We start from the raw sequence: 19,001 nt of genomic DNA, 5'->3' as shown, positions 1-19,001 counted from the left end.
CAAGGCAGGGTTTGTCCTCGAGCTCTCTTTAACACTACTGCAGGCACCTGACACAGCATCAGAAGAGAGAGTGAAACCCCTCTGCTGTTCCCTAAGGGGAAAAGATTTCCTTCATGGCTCTAAAAAAACGAAAATAATCTATTTTAAGGTTTTTAATCATAGGAGGCGCTTGGCCAATCTCAGCTGTCCAGTGCTTGGAGGAAGTTTGCTGCTGCTGCAACCCTCTGCTGCGGTGACACTGAGTCATCAGCCTCAAAGCTGACCTGTTGTTTGTGTTGCAGATGTCAGAACTTGACCGCAGGCTGGAGAGGTCTGAGCACCACCGGTTTTTTTACCAGGAACGCGGGTGTCTGGTTGATTGGTAAGGAGTCACAGACTGGACTTTCCCCTACAGCACTGAGGGCTTAAGTCACACGAGCGCTGCTTCTTCCCCGCAGTCAGAGCATGGTCCCACCACAGAGGCAAGTTTTGCAAGGGAGGGTTGCCTTCAGCCTCACACTGCTGGAGCCCCACGGACCTACAGCAGTGAAGAAACACCCAGATGGACGCCGTAGGCTGCCTTGCTTCCCTGAGATGGTTTTAGGAGAAGCTGGGAGGGAGTGAAGGATTGTGGATGCCTTGGTTTAACACAAAAGCATTCAACAATCCTTGCTTTTTCTTGGATGGACTGCTCACTTCTTTTGAGACAGAGATCACCACCCTCCCTTAGTTCCTGACATCAGCTGAGCTGAACTGCCCCCCAACCCAAAGATGACCTACAGGAAAGCTGGGGAGGGGCTTTATCAGAGAGTGCAGGGATAGGAACAGGGGGAAGGGTTTTAAAGTGAAAGAGGTAACATTGAGATGAGATCTTAGGAAGAAATGTTTTGCTGTGCAGGTGGGGAGGCCCTGGCCCAGGTTGCCCAGAGCAGTGGTGGCTGCCCCATCCCTGGAGGTGTTCAAGGCCAGGTTGGATGGGGCTTGGAGCCCCTGATCCAGTGGGAGGTGTCCCTGCCCATGGCAGGAAGTAGAACTGGATGGGCTTTGAGGTCCCTTCCAACCCAAACTAATCTACAATTCATTCTCTGACAAAGAGCTTGTTGGGACAGCTTTGCCTTAGAGTTAAAAAGTAGACTTAAAAAAAAGAGCATGCCCTGTTTTGTCGTTCTCCCTGCCATCTCCTCCCTCCACTTCCAGCTGAACACACAAAAATACTGCACGCCATTTTAATTTTCAATCACATTTTTTGAAAAGGAATTCCAAGATACAGTACAGCATCTTAGTGTTCTACACAAAGCAAGCTTTCAGCAAAAGGTCAGAGGATCTTAGATGGTGTAAAAATATATCTTAAATAAAATAGTTTCTATAGGAGAGCAAGCTGCATCGTACATCTCTAAGTCCTTAGAATAATTAACCGAAGGCAGAGGCCTGTTGTACAATCCACACACTAGAAAAGAGTGAGTGTACATCCATGCTACAAAGTTAGAAAAGGCGGACGTTCCAGATGATTGGGGCAGATCTCCAAACCTAAGCAGTGGATGCAGTGACTGCACTAACAAGCACCCTGTATTCCAAAGTAAGGAAGTTCTACGCTTCCAGTCCATACAGTCAGGAAGCAGATTATAATAACGCATCTTCAGAGAGTCTATTTATTGTAACACGTTCCTTTCAGTCAGCCAAAAAGAAGAACAACTCCTAGCAATAAAGGACCAGCTGTTTTATTTCTTTGTTCCAGTTGAGAGCTGGTAAATCAGAGCTGCATTTTCAGTGTTACAGACCAAGATCAAGGCTGTGCCTCCAGTTGGAACAAAGAAAAAGGATCGTACTACGGTCTGAAAAGACAACTGCAGGACTACTCTAGCTGTTTTTAATAAAGGATTAGCCTTTGCACACTCTGATTTCTGAGCACAGCACTGTCACCAGAACAGCTGCTTCTCCAGCCATGGTCAAACTCTTCCCACCCCAGAACATAAAGTCTGGTGTATATTCTAAGTTAAAATCAACAAAAACTCCATGCATTTGTCCACAAATTCCCTTACAGGACCTGCATATCTTTGGGGCAAATAACAGGCAATTTTTGCCAGCTGAGCTTTTGGCCAGAGCCCCGTTTCAGGGCAGACCAGCAGCGCTAAGTGACTGCAGTAACGGATACAACAGCTGCATCTAGCGGCGAGGGTCCGGTCGCAGGGCAGCACGTGCAGCTCCACCGCAGCCCCCAACACGGCTGCTGCCGAGCCTGGGTCCAGGCTTGTGGGATGAGTTTTAAAACCACAGCATTAGTTATTCTCCTCACCCCCTCTTGAGAGCAGCAGCACTGGAGCTCATGCCAACACATCCCTCGTGCAGCTCTCAGAGGGAAGGTGCACCCCTCTCCAAGAGGATCAGGACGCTGCGGCTGCTGTTAATGTGTAACGGATACTGAGCTTTGCAAAGACGGCTCTATTTAATTTGTAGAAACGCCTGTAAAGTTCCCATGTTAAACAGTTCCCAGCATATAAAGCTTTTCATGCTTTCTGCCCCAAAGGCAGCAAGCACCGGCCTCTCAACAGCCGTCTTTATAACGAAGAAACTGATAGTAGCCAAGTCCCTTAAAGCCTTTAATATCCCAGATTACAAGCCTGTAGGACTCATTTAATTTCTCACACCACTAAGATGGTTTATTTTCCACACCTCACTCCTTTTTATTTCCAAACTACAGTTCTACTCCTGCACTAGCAGTTCTGCAGTGTCAGAACTGCACATACTAAAAGGAGATGAATATAATCTAATTTACAGTGTCTCTTAAATAAAATCATTCCTTAATTGAGAATAATTTTCATCCAGGAGAAGAACTGGAGAAGCCTTACACGCTGGGCCTAGCCTACTCCATGGCATCCCTCGGGAAGTGCCACGTTTAACATGTACACACACACCCACCCCAAAACAGCAAACTCTCCAAGGAGAAAGTCAAACGCGTGACAGGAGGGGCTTTGAAAAGGTAGGAAGGCAAAATGGTCTTTAAGATCTGCCTAAAAATAGCTAAATAGTGCAGTGAAATGCTCTTAAATACCACAGACACCTCCACTGACTGGCAGCCAGTTTTATGAGCAGCTCTGAAGACAATTTCTAGCTGAGCTTTAGTGAAGTGGGCATTCCCAGCTGGAGCCCCGAGAGGCGAGCCTGGCCTGCCACCAGCACAGCCAGTTTCAGGATGGGAGTAGCGCATTCCCATTTTCATTTGCCCCTTTTGCCACGGCCTCTCCTGGAAGAAGGTTTGCCTGTGCTCCCCGTGGAGGAGCTGGCAGAAGATGCCACTGCAATGTTGATCTGTCCTTCCTGGATCTCCTGCCGGGTCTCAGCTGGGAGGTGATTGATTTTCTGCTGTGTCTCCAAGTAGAACATGACATCCCGCAGCTGCTCCTGGATCTCGGAGATCTGCAGGTCCTTCTGTTCACAGGTTTCCTTTAACACTCTCTCCTCCTCCTTCAGTTTGTTCTGAAGCAAGGCTTGATTTGCTCGCAAACACTTATTCAGTTCTTGTTCTTCCTTCAGCTCGTTGGAAAGTTTAGCCACTTTGTTACTCAGCTGGGAACACCTTACAAATAGAAGCAGAAATCAGGAAAGCAGAGCACAATACCAAGATCAAACACCACTGCATCCTTTTTATTTCCAATCCCTTAGGAAAACTAACTCCCAACTGTCCCCACCGCCACCAAAACCACCTGGAACTTGGTTTTCTGGCAAAATATGGGCAAGGTGAGGCAACACAAGAGGACTCTGAGATCCCTCCAGGATTTTCTACCCAGCTTAAGGCTTGCTAACACCTGCTCATACGCGCTACCTGCATACAGAATAGGATGTTGTGCAACAGAATCCCTTCCTTTGTCCTTCCAACTACATAACCCAGACATTAGGCAATCCTGTCTTGTACCAAAGGCCAATCGAGGAAAAAGGCAGGGGGTGTGGGAGCACGGGACCGTAACTTTGAACACGCATCTGCAACTTATGGAACAGGCGTCAAAAAGGGCACAAAGATCACATGGGGTTCTTAGAACGCTAAGAGCAGACAGGGACTCTCCGATGGTGGCTCCTGACACACGCTGAGTACAAAAACCTGAAGACAGCACTTCACTCAGAAGCAAGATCCTCCCACAAGAATATCAGTGGCCTCATGTTTCACAGACGGTGCTTCCCTGCTCCTAACTCGGTGGTTTTGCCCTGAAGTGTGCTGGCATCATACACAGGCTCCTTCCCACTCATCAAGGTGAGCTGCAGGAACAACAGCTCACTGGCCTAGGTCCCCTGCTCCAACTAGGACTGCCGGAGAGGCAACAGCGCCAGAGGCCTGGTGGGCTGGGAGGAACAGAGCACGCAGTCCCACCCAGGGAGCTGGAACACGCTGATCTGCACAGTCCCCACGCTTGACATCTTTAATCTAGGCACTTCCAAACATCTACATTTTCCTCCGTGCTGTGTGCGATGCCTCTTTTGTGCTGCCTTTCTTCTCTCTGGATGTATCCGCCAATTGTAAAACAGACTGGCGTCTCCTTCTGAGCAAGGAGAGGAAGGATTACTGAATGCTAAATATGCAGACCATGTAAAAGGAGCCAAGAGCCCAAAAGCTGTGTTCCGCTCAACAGGCATTTTCAATTTGTGAACACCTACAGAAATGAAAGCTTTTTATAAAAGAAGCTGTGTTCTCAGTATACCAGCTTAAATAGCTCAAAATTGCCCAAGAATAGCAAGATTTTTTTTCTTTTTGGATGTCAGTGCGCAGAGTTTTAATGGCTGCATGGAACTAAACCTGGCAGCGGTACCCACTTCCTTTCGACAGACTGCTTTTCTTTGAGCAAGTCATTCAGCCTCTGTTCCAGACTGTCACACTTCTCAATGGTCTCTTTAAATTTGGTCTTCATGTTGTTAATCTGTAAAAACAAACACGCAAAGAGATCAAAGTCCTGTGCACTTTCATTATGACGTTCATTTTTCTGGAGTGGTTTCTAGACTTTGACCAATTACGATATCCAGCGTAAGCAAAAGCTTTGAGTCAAGAAAAGGCTGAATTTTGATGAAGACCCCCTGCGTTTACAGTTCACAGTACCCCCACAAGGAACCACGTTGCCGTGGAAGCTGCTCACACACAACAGCAACTCAGGCTGCAAATCTGTGCCAGGGACCCCATTCAAACAAAAGCTGCATCAGACCCTTAACTTCTTTTTGACTGCAGTTAAGCGTCCATTTAGCCATTCTTTCGGACGCTTGTGTGTCTGTCAAACTTAAATTTCCAGCTTAAGGCTTTAAAACATCGAGCTTCCCCTCCTTTTAAACTAAACCTCACGTATGGTCAAAATCTGAATATTAACATGCTCCTTCGCTCCACAATGACTCAGCAGCTTGCTGTCATAAGGCTCTGACCTACTGACACCAATATCTTACTCATGCAAAACGCAAACAGAAACACACGTACATTGGCTTCCTCTTCCCCTCTACTTTGCAACTGCTGCTGCTGAAAAAAACCCAGGCTCTTGTTCTCCAGGCTCTGTGCAGAACACATCAAAACCTCTAACATAAGACTTACAGGAGATTTCTGGACAGAAACGCTTGTTTCCCCTATACTAGTGTCAAAAGCATGCTTGCATGGAGTGGAGACAGGAATTTAAAGGAAAAATGCTTTCCTGGAGGAGCAATCTGGATAAACGTCAGTGTCAGCACACATGGTGCCTTCACTGATGCCAGAGTCAATGCAGAGCAGGTTTTAAGCCTTCCGGCCCTAATCAGTGAATGTTTATGCAGCTGATGGCCAATTTGGGGAAATAGCCTCAGCACTGATAATGGAATACACTGCATAGTGGCACCAATCCAGACAAGACTTACGTGGAGCGAGTGCCATGAATAAAACTCTAAGAATCTTCAAATATGAAACCACATTTGGGGCACATATCAGTCACTTCAGTTTGAAGTTGCTTTGTGGATCACGTTCCCCAGTTACATTCAAGGCAATTTTTGCTATATCTTTTCCTTTTATAGGGCCCTCTATAAGATTTCTGGATTGTTCTTTAGACCCAGGTCAATGACCACTGTTTCAACAGTCATCATTTCTACATTTATGATGCTACTTAACTGCAGATACTAAATCAGTAATTAGGAGTCATGCAGAAAGTTCGGTTAAGGACTCAACCTTAAATCCTGACTCACTTTGTACCTAGTTAAAAGGAGTTACACAGACAGAAAAAAGCATTAAAATTTTCTCACTGGATTTTTGCCCATGACATTTTGAAGCAGTCCTGCCTACAGAATGCTTTATAGGACCAGACTCTGAACTTTTCCCAAAGGGTGATGAGGAGAGATAGGGGATCAAAAAGAAAGGGCAAATCAATATGCATTCGGAGCAGAAAGACTTTCTGCAGCCGAGCAAATTAAAGTCATATCGTCTATGCTACACTAACCTTCCCTAGAGATACGCGTCAGTGTGAGACGGATGGCATTGGCAAGCAGGGATCCTGCAGCAGCACAGACTTGTTTTCACCACTGCTGCAGTTTCCTGAGCTGCACATTTAAATCAACCTTCAATCTAGGTGGCAATCTACCTACTTCTGCACCACTGAGCAGCAAATTGCTAGATCTGAGCATTGAGATAAGAGATACGTCTCGGAGCCAATTTTCTCAGCTGGTAGTGAAACAGGCTATGCGAGACCACGTCACGCGACGCTCAGGTTGCATTAGAGACCAAACAGCTCCATCTCCCATTTAACTTAGTGTCCAGGGCCCTGTTCCAGCAGCTTCACACGCCTCGAGCAGAGCTCACCTCTTCAGCCGTATCCTTTTCTATTCGGACAATCTTGTTTTCCCAATAGATTCGCTGTGACTCCAGCTGGCTTGTTAGCAAATATGAGTACTATAAACACAGAAGGTACACACAGGACAGTCAGCTTTTCCGTAAGAGTGGTTATGCTGATTAAGAAGCCCAAAGGGCTCCAATATAAAAATCAATTTAATCAGATGAAATTGAGCATACAGGACATTCTGAACATACGTGCACACTGCAGATCTAGCAGATGGGTTTCACCAATTTGGTTTTGAAATCAAATTACTTGATTTTTTTGTAGTCAAGGAAAGCCTTTAGAGCATGACAGCAAGGATCAAGTAAAAGTTCCGCCAAGCCATACCCAGCATCATGCCAAGATCTTTTTAAAGACAAGACAGATTTTTCATTGTAGTAGCAATCAATCTCTGCAAGTTTTATACTCCATAGGAAAATGAAGCATCAACCATCCCTGTCACAAATGTGTGAGATCCCAAAGGCTGAGTTGCCAAGGTCAGAGCCAAAAACCCAACACAGGAGGGTAAAAGCACATATCATAGAGTCATAGATTGGTTTGGACCACAACACTCATCCTGTTCCAACCACTGCGTAGTGAGCAGGGACACCTTCCACTGGATCAGGTTGCTCAGAGCCCCATCCAACCTGACCTTGAATGTTTCCAGGGATGGAGCATCTCCCACCTCTCTGGGCAACCTGTGCCAGCGTTCAACCATCTTCAGTGAAAAAAAATTTCTTCCCAACATCTAGTCTAAATTTCTTCTCTTTCAGTTTAAGACATCGAGCTTCACTCTGAGAATATCATTGGCAAAGCATCCCCAGCTGTGTATTAACATTCACAATTATTGTTCTCCAAATAGTACAGCCCACTCCAATATTATTTTGGCATCTGAAGGAAGATATCTGCCTTGCATCCTATCTTTTCCCTCCAGGTTCTGCAAATGAATGATGAGAAAGTTGGAAAACATGCTTATTTCTTATAGAGCTAATAAGCACCAAATTAGGCATTCGTTACAGAATTAAACATGTGCAAAAAGCTTTGAACCACCTCAGCATACAAGAGCACTAAAATACACTACCAAATTCTCTCTACAAACATTTGAATCTCAAGCTGGATAGAGAGGTCTTACATACTTTTAAGTACCAACCTTCCAGAAAAAAAAAAAAAGAGAGTTAAAAATAGCTGTGTTAGTATCTAAGTGTTACTCAAAAAAATCATGGAAAAGCAACGAAATATTTATTTGAGCCATAAGCTTACAAAGTCTGGTGTCTATGGGCTGTTTCAGCTCAGACAGCCTTGTGTCTAATGCAGCTGAAATCATGCTGCAGTGTACCTGCTCAGCAGAGCAGTGATTTTGAGTTGATCTCCTTTATCCTTCTAGTTCAGATAGAAGAATCTGGCCAACAGGTACAAAATAATCACTGTCTGTTCAAGAAAAGGGAGCAGAACACGACTGGTGTCAGATGAGCCTGTCAGCTTTCTTTGCTAGCCAAGGTAAGCGCACAGCTGCGGATTCCTACATACTTGCTCAGTTCACAAGCTAAACTACTCAAATAGACAGTTCCATACACATCCTGGCTCCTAAGCCAAGTCCCAGCTCCACTGGGAAGGGTCTGGTGAGCGAGTCTGGGCATTTGGACCCATTTCTCTTTCCAGTGACCTCAGTGTTTGTAGCAGCGCAACCAGCTAATCTTCAATCTACCAGTGAACACAGGATGAAACTGCAGCCAGCTTACGCTGAGCTGCATCGGCTCTGCAGAGCCAAGAAGAGTTGTGGTTTTTGTTTTGTTTGTTTTTTTTTTAATAAAAAAGCAGTAAAAACATCCTGCTTCTGCCTGAAGATGATTGCCTGCATGCAGGGAGCAGGTCTGCTGCACGAGCTGATATAATTTTCTTGTAATCATATCTGGATTTGAAACACTTCCACACAGCAGCACAGTGCAGAGTCCAACAAGCCAAAATATTTACCTCTAATTGTAAGGCATCAATTTTCTCTTCCTGACACATATCTCCCTCGCACTCATACTGAACTATCTTTCCATCAGTTTTACTTGCAACCAGTCGATGGACGTAGTTATCTGAAAAGAGAAAATTCAACCACAGGGAGTTTTACCTTCAGAACTGCCAGGCTGACACCGGTGGAAATACTTTATGCAGCACGATTAACCATGCAGACTGCTGCAACAGCATATTAGCAAGGCAGAAAGCCAGCAACAGATGTATTTGTTATTTAGCAGACTTCACGCAGACACCTTACAGGATATTTATTACAATAGCTCATTCCCACACCTCAGGGCAAACTGATGGAAAGGGAGTAACAAACACATTCCACAGAGAATACAGGACTGCCCCTGTTCATTACAGAATCCTGTTCTCCCTCCTCCATCTGCTACAGACCCGCAAAACCTGCTATTAGCGAGGAGATAGATGTTCCCAAAAGACAAGATATTAGTACAGATGCCAACTCCTTAATCTCCAAGCAAACTCTATCACAGGTACGCTTGCTAAGATGTCTCAAAAGCTGTTTTACAAACAAGGTCATCCTACGAGAGAAGAAAGCAGCGTGCTTACCTCCAGCATAGTCCCAAACTCTGTGGTTGGTCAACTGCATTGCGTAGGTGTGCTGGGTCTCCTCAAAGTGTTTGTACGCGTGTCGACTCACATATCGGCCACAGCCTATGTGCCCACATATTAAGCAGATCCAAAGGTTCTATCAACAGAATGAGAAAGCTCTGTACATACAACACTGTCAAGCGGTGGTATCATTGCCTTGGGAAAGCGTGATGTGACACGGACAGCCTGCTGATGCCGGCTACAGCCAGTGATTTCCTTAGAAAGCAAACAGCATTTGCTTTTCCCCCTCCCTTCTTTGAAGCCTCACTCAGCCGGAAGGCTAAAAAGGACGCACTTGCTCATTCGAGCCCACTACAAGCCGGCAGGTGCTGGGTAATAGACAGATTGTGATGTGATAGATTACCACAAGCATGGATGGAAGAATGGCCTGAACTAATGAACAACGCACCTCAGCAGGACCAAAAAACAAGCTCTGAAGAGCACAGAGTAGAAGGGACCACCAAGTTTAGTGTCAGTTTAGCTGCCTGCTGTCATACACACCTTATCATGCACACTCTGAGCAGCTATGTGTAAACATTTCTAAGAATCAGAAAGATTTGTCAGAACAGGAAACTTGGGAGGTAAGATTGCTTCCCAGTCCCAGTACTGATTCCAACTTAAAAGGAAAGCAGATATACCACTGACTGGTAAAGTCAGCCCAAAAGCAGCCACAGAACTAACCCCAAAAGCAACTAGAGCAGCTGTGCTGTCAGATCTAGTCTAGATCTCACTCACCGTCCACCCACCTACTTACTTCTTGAACTCCACACTCAAAACACTTGTTCTCTTCCACCGGCTCAGGCGTTTGGCAGTATCTGCAGACAGGACACCTAGAGGGCAATAAGCATCATGATTAGACACAAGAAGCTCCATCTTTATATTATGGTAATTAAAGAGAGTCAAAGAGCTCAAAGTAAACACCTTATGCAGCGGGACACTCCCTATACATATACATCTCTCAGTTCACATTTACCGCACTCAAACTTGCCTCCATTCCACACAAGACTACTGGTTTTAAGCCAGTAAGGCACAGGAGAACAAAGAACAGTTCTTCTGGAGTCATTTCACAGTCTCAATTTGACCTGGATTTGCTGCAGTCCAGGTGTAGAGAACATCTGCAACCAAAAACCTCAGTGGGGTTGCCAGCAACCTCTGCCAGAGCAGAAAAACCCACAACCGAGCTCACAAAACACTTCCCTGCCTCAACCATAACACCGCAAGAAGCATTTGGATAGATGTGTTACACATCTCTAAACGTTGCTGCCAGCTGACCTCTTCAGCTCTCTACTACCTGCAGGGTTTTACGCAGCAGCTACACAGTGTTATGGGAGGATGCTGTAACTACACACTGCTGAGGACAGCCAAGTGACAGAGGGACGGAGGTACCTATGCTTTGCAAACATACCCGAGTACTTAAAAGAACCCTAAGGAGACAAGGAGATGCTTCAATCTCGCCACTAATGCAACAGATTCACTCTCAGTCCTTCCAGGCAGAACATCCCATAACTGAACCCTAAAAGAATCAGTAGCAGGCACCACGCTATCATTTCTTTTGAAACCACACCACTGTGCTGCCACGAAGAGAGAAGAGCCAGGACCAGAAGGAAACTTTGTCCAGACCCTAAGCACTAGAAGCCCAACTAGGGAGCAGGGTAACTGAGGCTGAGTATCCCGCTGCCAGGACTGTTTATGTATTTTTCATTAGCTGCTGGATAAGCTACAGAAATATTCAAGGGAGGAGACAACTGGATTGCAGTCAACTTTCTATACAAATTCAGGCACTTAGAGCCTCAGTGGCGCCTACTCAAAATGGACAGGGACCTTCTTTTACTGGTCTTCTAGACTGGGAGCATAAGTTCTGCTTGTCTATTAGGTATTTAATTGCTATTCTGGATCTTGCTCCCACACCAGCTAGGCTCCACTGCTTCAAATTTAAACTGGGTTTGATTTATGGGGCAAAGCAGCCCATAAACTTGAATAGCTACAAATCTGATTAATCTTACCGAGGTTCTGTTACTTTGGCTTATAAATAATACAGAGAGGGCTAAAATTTTCCTTACACTCCACCAGAGAATCAGGCAATCACTGGTACCAGTGACAGAGAAGGAAACACAGTGAAGATCGGCAGTCTTCTGCTGCAGTACCTGTGACTGCCTGATGTGCAGTCAAACAGCAAACAGTGTCCAGAAGAACGCAAAATACATAAGCTGATAGCAGCACCTGGGTGCCAGTCGGAGGCTCTGCAGTCAGGACCTCAGACATACCAAACTCCCCATCTACAGGGATGTGAAGGATGGTAAGAGCAAGAACAGGAAAGGGTTAGCAGCAGTGAAAAGAGCTGGTTTGACAGATGCGGGTCCAGCCCCCAGTGCTGCCCAGTGAAATGGAGGGTACCCCTGAGGCAAAGACACCAGTGTGTTACTCCAGCCAGGAACACGAACTCCCATTGTTCAGCCCGTGCCCACCTCAAATAACACAGCCTGCCTAGAGCAGCTGCCTCCCCTTCCCACTTTACTGGTTGATCTTGTCATCACCCCTTCCTTCCTCACCTCCCTTCTGGCTCTCTTTCCAATCCTCCCCTCTGCACGCCTGCTCTTGCTCAGCTCCTCCTGATCCTCTCCCAGCATCTAAGTAAGACAGCAAGACCGCAGGGCTCCCAGAAGGATTCCTAAGCTCCGGCCAGATGTGCAGATCTGCCTACAGCACAGCCTCAGCTAAGCCAAGGGAACGAATGCCCAGACAGACACACAAGACTGAGCGAAACAGGGCTGCGTGTGCATCCAATACTGCTTCCCCTAGTGTTTTTATCCTATAGCGTTTTAAAATAACGAGCATTTCTCTACCACTCCCTTCCTGCCATAGCAGTGAGGCCCATGGGAAACACTGTTCAATTACTTTTGGCGGGGAGACTTCTCTTTGGGAGTCCCTTAATGGGAAAAAAAGAACATTAGAACTTGCAGTAATTCCTGCCCCCACACTCTGAACCAGTCTCATCAGCACACAACCACCACGCTCCAAACAGAGATTTAGATGTGGAAATAAAGAAAAAACCCTTACGTGGTGTCCTCCCACCGCTGCAGACATTGGCTGTGAAAGCTGTGGTTACACAGTGTGGTAAGAATCCCGTTCACGGACTCATCCATCCTCTCCAGGCACACCGTGCACTTCGGGAGCTCTGTCAGATCCATCACAGGAAGGCTGGCCCCCTTCAAAAGAACACGCAGAGACAAATTGCTCAGCACCTTCCAATCACCATAAATTAAGTACCCACATAAGAAAAAGCCAAACTTCTTCCCCATTAGTACTGGCAGTAGGGAACAAAAACACTACCAAGTAATCCAGCGAGTCTGCACAGTGGTTAGAAATGTATTAAATAGAAGTCTATCCAACAGAGCACAGCCAGGATCCTCTTCAACCAGGCTGCTGCACCCACAACCACCTTGTTCTGTTCTCTGGATTCACAACACCTACACGCACAGCAGGGTTAGGTCAGAGGCACTGCAGTGGGGAGGCACGAAGCCTGTGAAGTCACCAAAAAAACTCTCCCAAGTAGCAATAGCACTGAACTGGGAAATGGGTTTGTGGCTGCTGCACTTAAACAGTTCCCAAAGCCCAGTCCAAATAACCACGGTAAAATTTTCTAAAGTGCAGGGAAAACAAAACAAAGCAAACTTACATCTTCTGATTTGAAGACTTCAGCCCTTTCCACATACACCAGCTGGCAAACGTCCTCCTCTATAGAGTTGAACTGCCGGCCGTTACATGCCATATAAAAGCTGTCTGCATCAGCCTATCACAAAACAAGGGAAGCCAGGTAAAGAGAGAAAACTTGCAGTTGATACACCCAAGGAAGAGGAGCAGAAATCACTGTATTCTCTCTTCTCCTCTCCACGAAGCCCTATAATCCCAGAGGAGATATTTCAGACAGTCAGCTCCTGCCAGCAGGCATTGCATCTTGGCACCAGGTTTAGCATTACCACTTGAAGACAAGACGTGAGGTTCACAGCAGTGACAGCTACTTTGATATCTGAGCGCTCAGCGGGAATAACAGAATTCCCTTCAGCTTCTCTTTTGCCCTCTGTCAGCATTCTCAGCGCATTTGCAAAGCAAATTTGGTCTCTGCAAAAATTTAAGAGGGCCACATTGCAGGACACCAATATGTTTGTCAGGGAGAGGAACAACAATTGAACTGTGGGAAAGGATCCATTTCACACCACAATTTGGCCACGCTCTGAACCGTGCTTGAGAGTCACTTGCAAAGAGGCAGAACCACAACAAAATCTGTCAAACACATCATCCTTTCTCACTCAGAAACCTCCCCAAGCCCTTTCTCTCACAAACAATCACACTAGATTGAGGCAAATTAGCAGAGTGTCACGTTCCCATATTCCTGGCCACTCCAGCCAGAAGCATAAAAGCCCATGAGATTTACTTTTGCTGCTTTTAGTCATCACTGGGTAATAGGGCTTCAGAGAATTGCCCAAGAAACAGGAATTTCAGGGTGAATTGAGTACAAGTTCATGGTTTGCTGCAGGGCTGTTTAGCAGTAGATACTGGCCTATGAAATACGATACAGCAATACACAAAAAGCACACAAATATTGCCTCTGTACAATAGGCACGGGAAACACCTTGTGCAGCATTCACAGCCGAGGAAACCTCTCTCCCCCAAACACAAAATAAGTCATTTGCAGTTGGGAGAACAGCTGGTACAAGTGAGAGGGTCCATACAAAAACAGGCGGGGGGAATGCTTAAAGCTACATAGTTCAGAACGACCTGTGAGCAGCAAACCGCGTTATCAATTCATCCCCTAGACTGTCAGTTTTAGAGGCCACTGTCCTTTTCACACTGTTCTGGCAGCGGCTGGGAGACCACCCAGCTCCTTGGAAAAGCAGAACAAATCTTCCCCAAAATGCAAACAGAACCCCAGTGCCTGAGTCATCTCTATTCAGCGTAGTAGAGCGCATCACTCTTATTGAATATGCTCTGAGACAGCAAAGAACTGAGCACCCTTAATGCATTCCTGAATACGCTGCCAACAAGAAACAGCACAGCTAGAACACGGCAGACACTTGCCTCCAGGTCAAGGCGTGGGACTAATCCTAGTCAGCAGCCCCACGGAAGCTCTGCGCAATAAGACAGGACTGTTTCTCTGAGGATAAAGCATGGTCTTGGCTAACAGCTGGCCAGTGAAGTCAGACAGCACCCCCAAAGAGCAGCCACATAACGCAGTGCTGAACTCCCTACAGCAAAGGGACTTCCAGCTCTTACCTGCGAGCTGAACTTTATCAGCACCATGTACTGGTTTGGAGTGGAATCTCGGATGATTTTCATGTGCTCAATTACATCGTAGAAAGAAGCCACAAACTTCATCAAGTCATGGCTGGTCATTGTAGCAGGGACCGTGAGGATGCACAGCATGGCACTGCGCCGGACGTCTTCTTTTAACGAGGTCATCTTGCTGGTAAAGCAACAGTGACACAACTTTGTCTCATTTCAGAGAGGACACCGACAGCTGGACACATCACACTTCCAACAGCCATTACCACAGTAACTTTGCTGTCGATCTGAACCCTCTTTTGTACATTTGTAAACATTAAAAAAGAGAAGCAACGGACTGGGGTAAGCGTCCAGGTGAAACTATCGCTCTTTAGCAAAGGATTAAATACACAATATTTAGGCAGCTCCAACAAACAATGGTTTTGCCAGGAATAATTTGACATCTGTTTTGCTATAAAACCAGTTGAAGCTGGCAAGCCACAGATGCTCAAAGCTATTCCTAGAACAAACCAACAATGTTGGTTACTGTTTCAAATGCCCGTTTTGCAACTCCTGATCGATTTCAGCAAGACCCAAAATGGAAGCTCTCATGCAAACATAAGTGAACAGCATGGAATTGCAATCCCTGAAATATAGGATGAAACTTGCCGCTTCAGACAGCTCCTCAGGCCTGCCACCAAGGCCTGAGAGATCACAATTTAACTGTGGGATCCCCTGATAAACTGCTTTAAAACATCATTTCTTAACAACTTGCATTCACATAGCACACTTACAGCCCCTGGCACAAGCTATCTCCACCTGGAGTGGCATCACCAGCAACTGAGAGACCCTGGCCAGCCTCATGCCCCACCAGGGACGCAAGGAGCCGTCCTCTCTTACTGATGCGAGTCACCCTTCCTGTTTGTCCCAGCTCAGGAGCCACAGCCCCAGGGTGATCGACTCACCCTTCCGGCTGGCAGCATTTTTCAGAAGCACTGTTAGAGCTACAATTAGTCAAGCATTCTTACTTTGTTTTGTACAGATGCATAATGCCGTGAACGATTTCAACCGAGGGATTCCCACTGAAGAAGGAAATCTGGTCAGGGAGTTGTTTTGAAGGCGAGTCTGGAGCAACCTCACGTTCTTTACTTTGATCATCATGTTTATTTTTGTCCTCAACAGATGCGGCTTCTGAAGATTTTCTTCCCTCCATGCCAGCTTTTGTTTCATCTTTTACAAATCAAAAGTTTCCACATTACTAACAGCACATCAGAAATGTCTGCTGTTCCCTAAGCACAGCCCACACGTACACAACAACCCAAGATGTCAAATTACAGCCCTGGGAAGCAGAACGAGACACCGCTCATCCCTGCTGTTCCAAAAGGACTCCAGAGCCGACACACACCGAGCGCAAGCCTCTAGGAGGACCCCAGTAATGCAGATCTAGCTGGGAGAGTTTTGCTCTGTGCCTGTTGGAATCCCAACCAGCACCAACACCAACACCAAGCAACTGAGATGAGTTTGCTGAGCAGGTGTGAGGAGAACCCTGCAGCAGTGGGCAGCTTGGACATTCAACACTACTTAGAGGGGAAGAAGCTTTGAGACAGTAACTCCATCAGGGAATTTAATGGTTGCAGAGCTGAACAGTCCCTTTCTTACAGGCCAGCAACTGGCAGGCAAACCGCTGATCAGCCCTCGGCACAGCTCAGAGTGATTTAACCCTTTACAGACTAGGAAATGTTTGCCAGAAACAACTCGTTCTCCCATACATTCTTTAGCTTCTCTACTTGTTTTCTAAACCAGAGGATTGACTTGACACTCACACACCTGGTATCACCACCATCATATCCCCACGCTGTCACCAGTGGGGACAGACTCAGGACCTGCTGCCCTCCCCTTCCCTGACTCGGAGCCACCCACGCGTGGGGTGGGTGACAGACACGAAAAGCGGCGCTATAGTGCCCAAGGCCGGTACCTGGCCGCAGCTGGATGGTCTCGATGATCACATCTGTCATCTCCCTGCGGCCCAGGTGCTGGTGGAGAATGGCTGCCCTCTCCCCTGGGCCTTTCCCCTCCAAGCAGGAGGGCACAGCAGGCGGGGCCGCCCCGGTGCTCTCAGCAGCCATCTCTGGAGGTGCGCAGGGAAAGGAGGAGTTAGGAGTGGGGCTCCGATACCGGGACCCACCAGAATGGAACCCGACCGCTCCTCGGGTCCTGGGGGTGGCGGATGGAGCGGAGACCCCCAAGCACCTCCCCGGAGACCCGAGGGCGGCGGGGAGACCCTCGAGCCCCTCCTCGGGAGATCCCAGAGCCCCTCCCCGGGGGCGGCGGGGAGACCCCGAGCCCCTCCTCGGGGGCCGCGGACAGGGCTCGGCCCCCTCCCCCGCGGCGGCGGACAGGACGGACCCGCACACTGGGCCCAGACTCCCAGTGGCAGACATGGAGCCGGGACCGGAGGGACTCACCGGCGGCGCTGTAGGCGAAGCCCGCGGGCAGCGGGGAGCGCTCGGCCAGCTCCAGCCGGATCACCACCAGGGACACGCTCATCGGCGCGGGGATGCGGCGCCGCTTCCGCCTCGCGCGCCTTCCCCTCTGACCCCGCCGCGGCGCGCGCGTGACGTCATCGCGCGGGGCGGAGCGCGTGACGTCACCACGCAGGGGCGGGCCCCGACCCCACAGCAGGGGCTGCGGAGCTCGGGGGGGACGCTCCGGGGGGCTGCGGCTCGCGAGACCGCCGGGCGTGTTCTCGCGAGACTTCCGGGTGCGTTCTCGCGAGACTTGGCGTTTGGGCGGAAGTGCTTGCGGACGCGTGTCCTGTTTGGGTGGGGCCCAGGCCTAAGAGACGGGGGGACACCCCAGCACCCCCAGGGGTGACCTCAGGGCTGAGGGGAGGGTTGGGACACAGGGATGGAAGCGGAGAGGTCACAGCTCTGCACCAGAGTCTCAGGCAGCATTAGGGATTGCGCCTGTGCTCAGAGCTGGTGAGACTGCACCTCAAATCCTGAGTTGTTTTGGGCCGCTCACTATAATAAGGATATTGAGGGACTGAAATGCGTCCCGAGAAGGGAATGGAGCTGGGGAAGGAGTTGGAGAACAAGGGTTATGAGCGGTGGCTGAGGGACCTGGGGTTGTTTAGCCTGAAGAAAAGGAGGCTGAAGGGAGACCTCATCACTCTCTATAATTGCTGAAAAGGAATCACAGAGTCACCTGATTTGAATCATAGAATCACCATAGAATGACCTGATTTGGAAGAAACCCACAAGGATCATGTAGTCCAACTTCTATCTCTGCATAGAACAACCCCAAAATTCGTACCATGTGCTGAAGGCGCTGCCAATATGCTTCTTGAGTAGTTGTCAGGCTTGGCATCTTAACTACTTCATTGGGGAGGTTGTAGCGAGGTGGGTGTTGGTCTCTTCTCCCAAGTAACAAGTGACAGGATGAGCGGAAATGGCCTCGAATTGGACTAGGGGAGGTTTAGATTGGATATTAGGATAAATTTCTTCACTGAAAGGGTTTTCAGGTACTGCACAAGCTGCCCAGGGAGGTGGTTGAGTCCACATCCCTGGAGGGGTTTAAAAGATGAGTAGACAAGGTGCTCAGGCATCTGGTTTAGTAGTGGACTCAGTCTATCTTGTAGGTCTTTTCCAACCAAATAATTCTATGATACCATGGCAGCATGGCCAAGCTGGAGGGTCCAGGCCCCATCGCTGTTGCCCTTCCCCCAAACCAGAAAGAAATAAAATAATCCCCCTTCCTGTGAGCAACCTGATCAAGTTGAAGATGTCCCAGCTCACTGCAGAGAAGTTGGACTGGATGACCTTCATGGTCCCTTCCAACCCAAACCATTCTATGGTTCTGTGATTAAATGTATTGACTTTGTAGCAAAACTAATGGGCACCGTGGGGCAAATTTAATATCAAGAATAGTCTGGTAAACAGAGTGAGCCAAGCAAGGATGTGATAACAGAGAAATGCAAGGACAAATGACTTAATACCTTTATCAGGAAAATCCAGCAAAAGTTCATCAGTAAAGCACTGTGGAATAACTACTAGGGATCACATAAATACATTCAAAGTTTTGGGATGCACGCATGGTAAAAGATCAAGATAGTCTGATTGGTTATGAATATGCCTGACTTTTCAGGAATTCTATTTATCTCTCTGTAGTGTATAAAATTGCAGAGTCTGTGCTGGGAGTTTTACACTGGAGTTTGGAGAGTCTCTCCTCCTGAGTGTCCAGAATTGGTGTAAACTCTGAATGAACAATGCCTCGGTGGTGTAGAGATTGGCTAGTGCACACTGGACAATAGATCCTCATTTTGGACAACACAGACATTGGTATTTTTCA

The 19,001-nt window shown here is 47.6% G+C and overlaps 2 protein-coding genes across 3 annotated transcripts in view; one reads left to right on the top strand and one right to left on the bottom strand.

The window, feature by feature from the left end:
* Positions 1–1,204: 1,204 nt before the first annotated feature.
* On the bottom strand, positions 1,205–17,335 carry BRAP (BRCA1 associated protein). Its single transcript, XM_054082335.1, has 12 exons — positions 17,117–17,335; positions 16,627–16,779; positions 15,680–15,881; positions 14,664–14,853; positions 13,069–13,182; positions 12,450–12,598; positions 10,147–10,222; positions 9,351–9,489; positions 8,748–8,857; positions 6,764–6,853; positions 4,780–4,883; positions 1,205–3,553 (listed from the first exon to the last, which is right to left on the bottom strand). The coding sequence occupies exons 1-12, from the start codon at positions 17,196–17,198 to the stop codon at positions 3,193–3,195; spliced, it is 1,770 nt and encodes a 589-aa protein (XP_053938310.1). The 5' UTR covers positions 17,199–17,335; the 3' UTR covers positions 1,205–3,192.
* The window catches only part of ACAD10 (acyl-CoA dehydrogenase family member 10), a 17,416-nt gene continuing 15,692 nt past the window's right edge, over positions 17,278–19,001 (top strand). The window contains exon 1 of one of the 2 annotated variants that reach the window (XM_054082333.1): positions 17,278–17,412. The gene's annotated coding sequence lies outside the window, so the exon portion shown is untranslated. Of the gene's footprint in view, positions 17,413–17,573; positions 17,633–19,001 lie in introns of those variants that run through there. The other variant, XM_054082334.1, reaches the window with a different exon arrangement.

The sequence above is a fragment of the Cuculus canorus genome, chromosome 17 (genome assembly GCF_017976375.1).
Source record: "Cuculus canorus isolate bCucCan1 chromosome 17, bCucCan1.pri, whole genome shotgun sequence".
Taxonomy (NCBI): domain Eukaryota; kingdom Metazoa; phylum Chordata; class Aves; order Cuculiformes; family Cuculidae; genus Cuculus; species Cuculus canorus.
Note: the sequence above shows the minus strand (reverse complement) of the source record. Positions and strands in the feature narration are given on the sequence as shown.

Excerpts from the sequence above, each read along its gene's own strand:
- BRAP (XM_054082335.1), bottom strand. The coding sequence starts at position 17,198 with ATGAGCGTGTCCCTGGTGGTGATCCGGCTGGAGCTGGCCGAGCGCTCC. Across the intron at positions 12,599-13,068 it reads AAGTCTTCAAATCAGAAGAT|GGGGCCAGCCTTCCTGTGAT; the intron begins GTAAGTTTGCTT and ends GTTCTTTTGAAG. Across the intron at positions 10,223-12,449 it reads CAGCGGTGGGAGGACACCAC|GTGTCCTGTCTGCAGATACT; the intron begins GTAAGGGTTTTT and ends ATTGCCCTCTAG.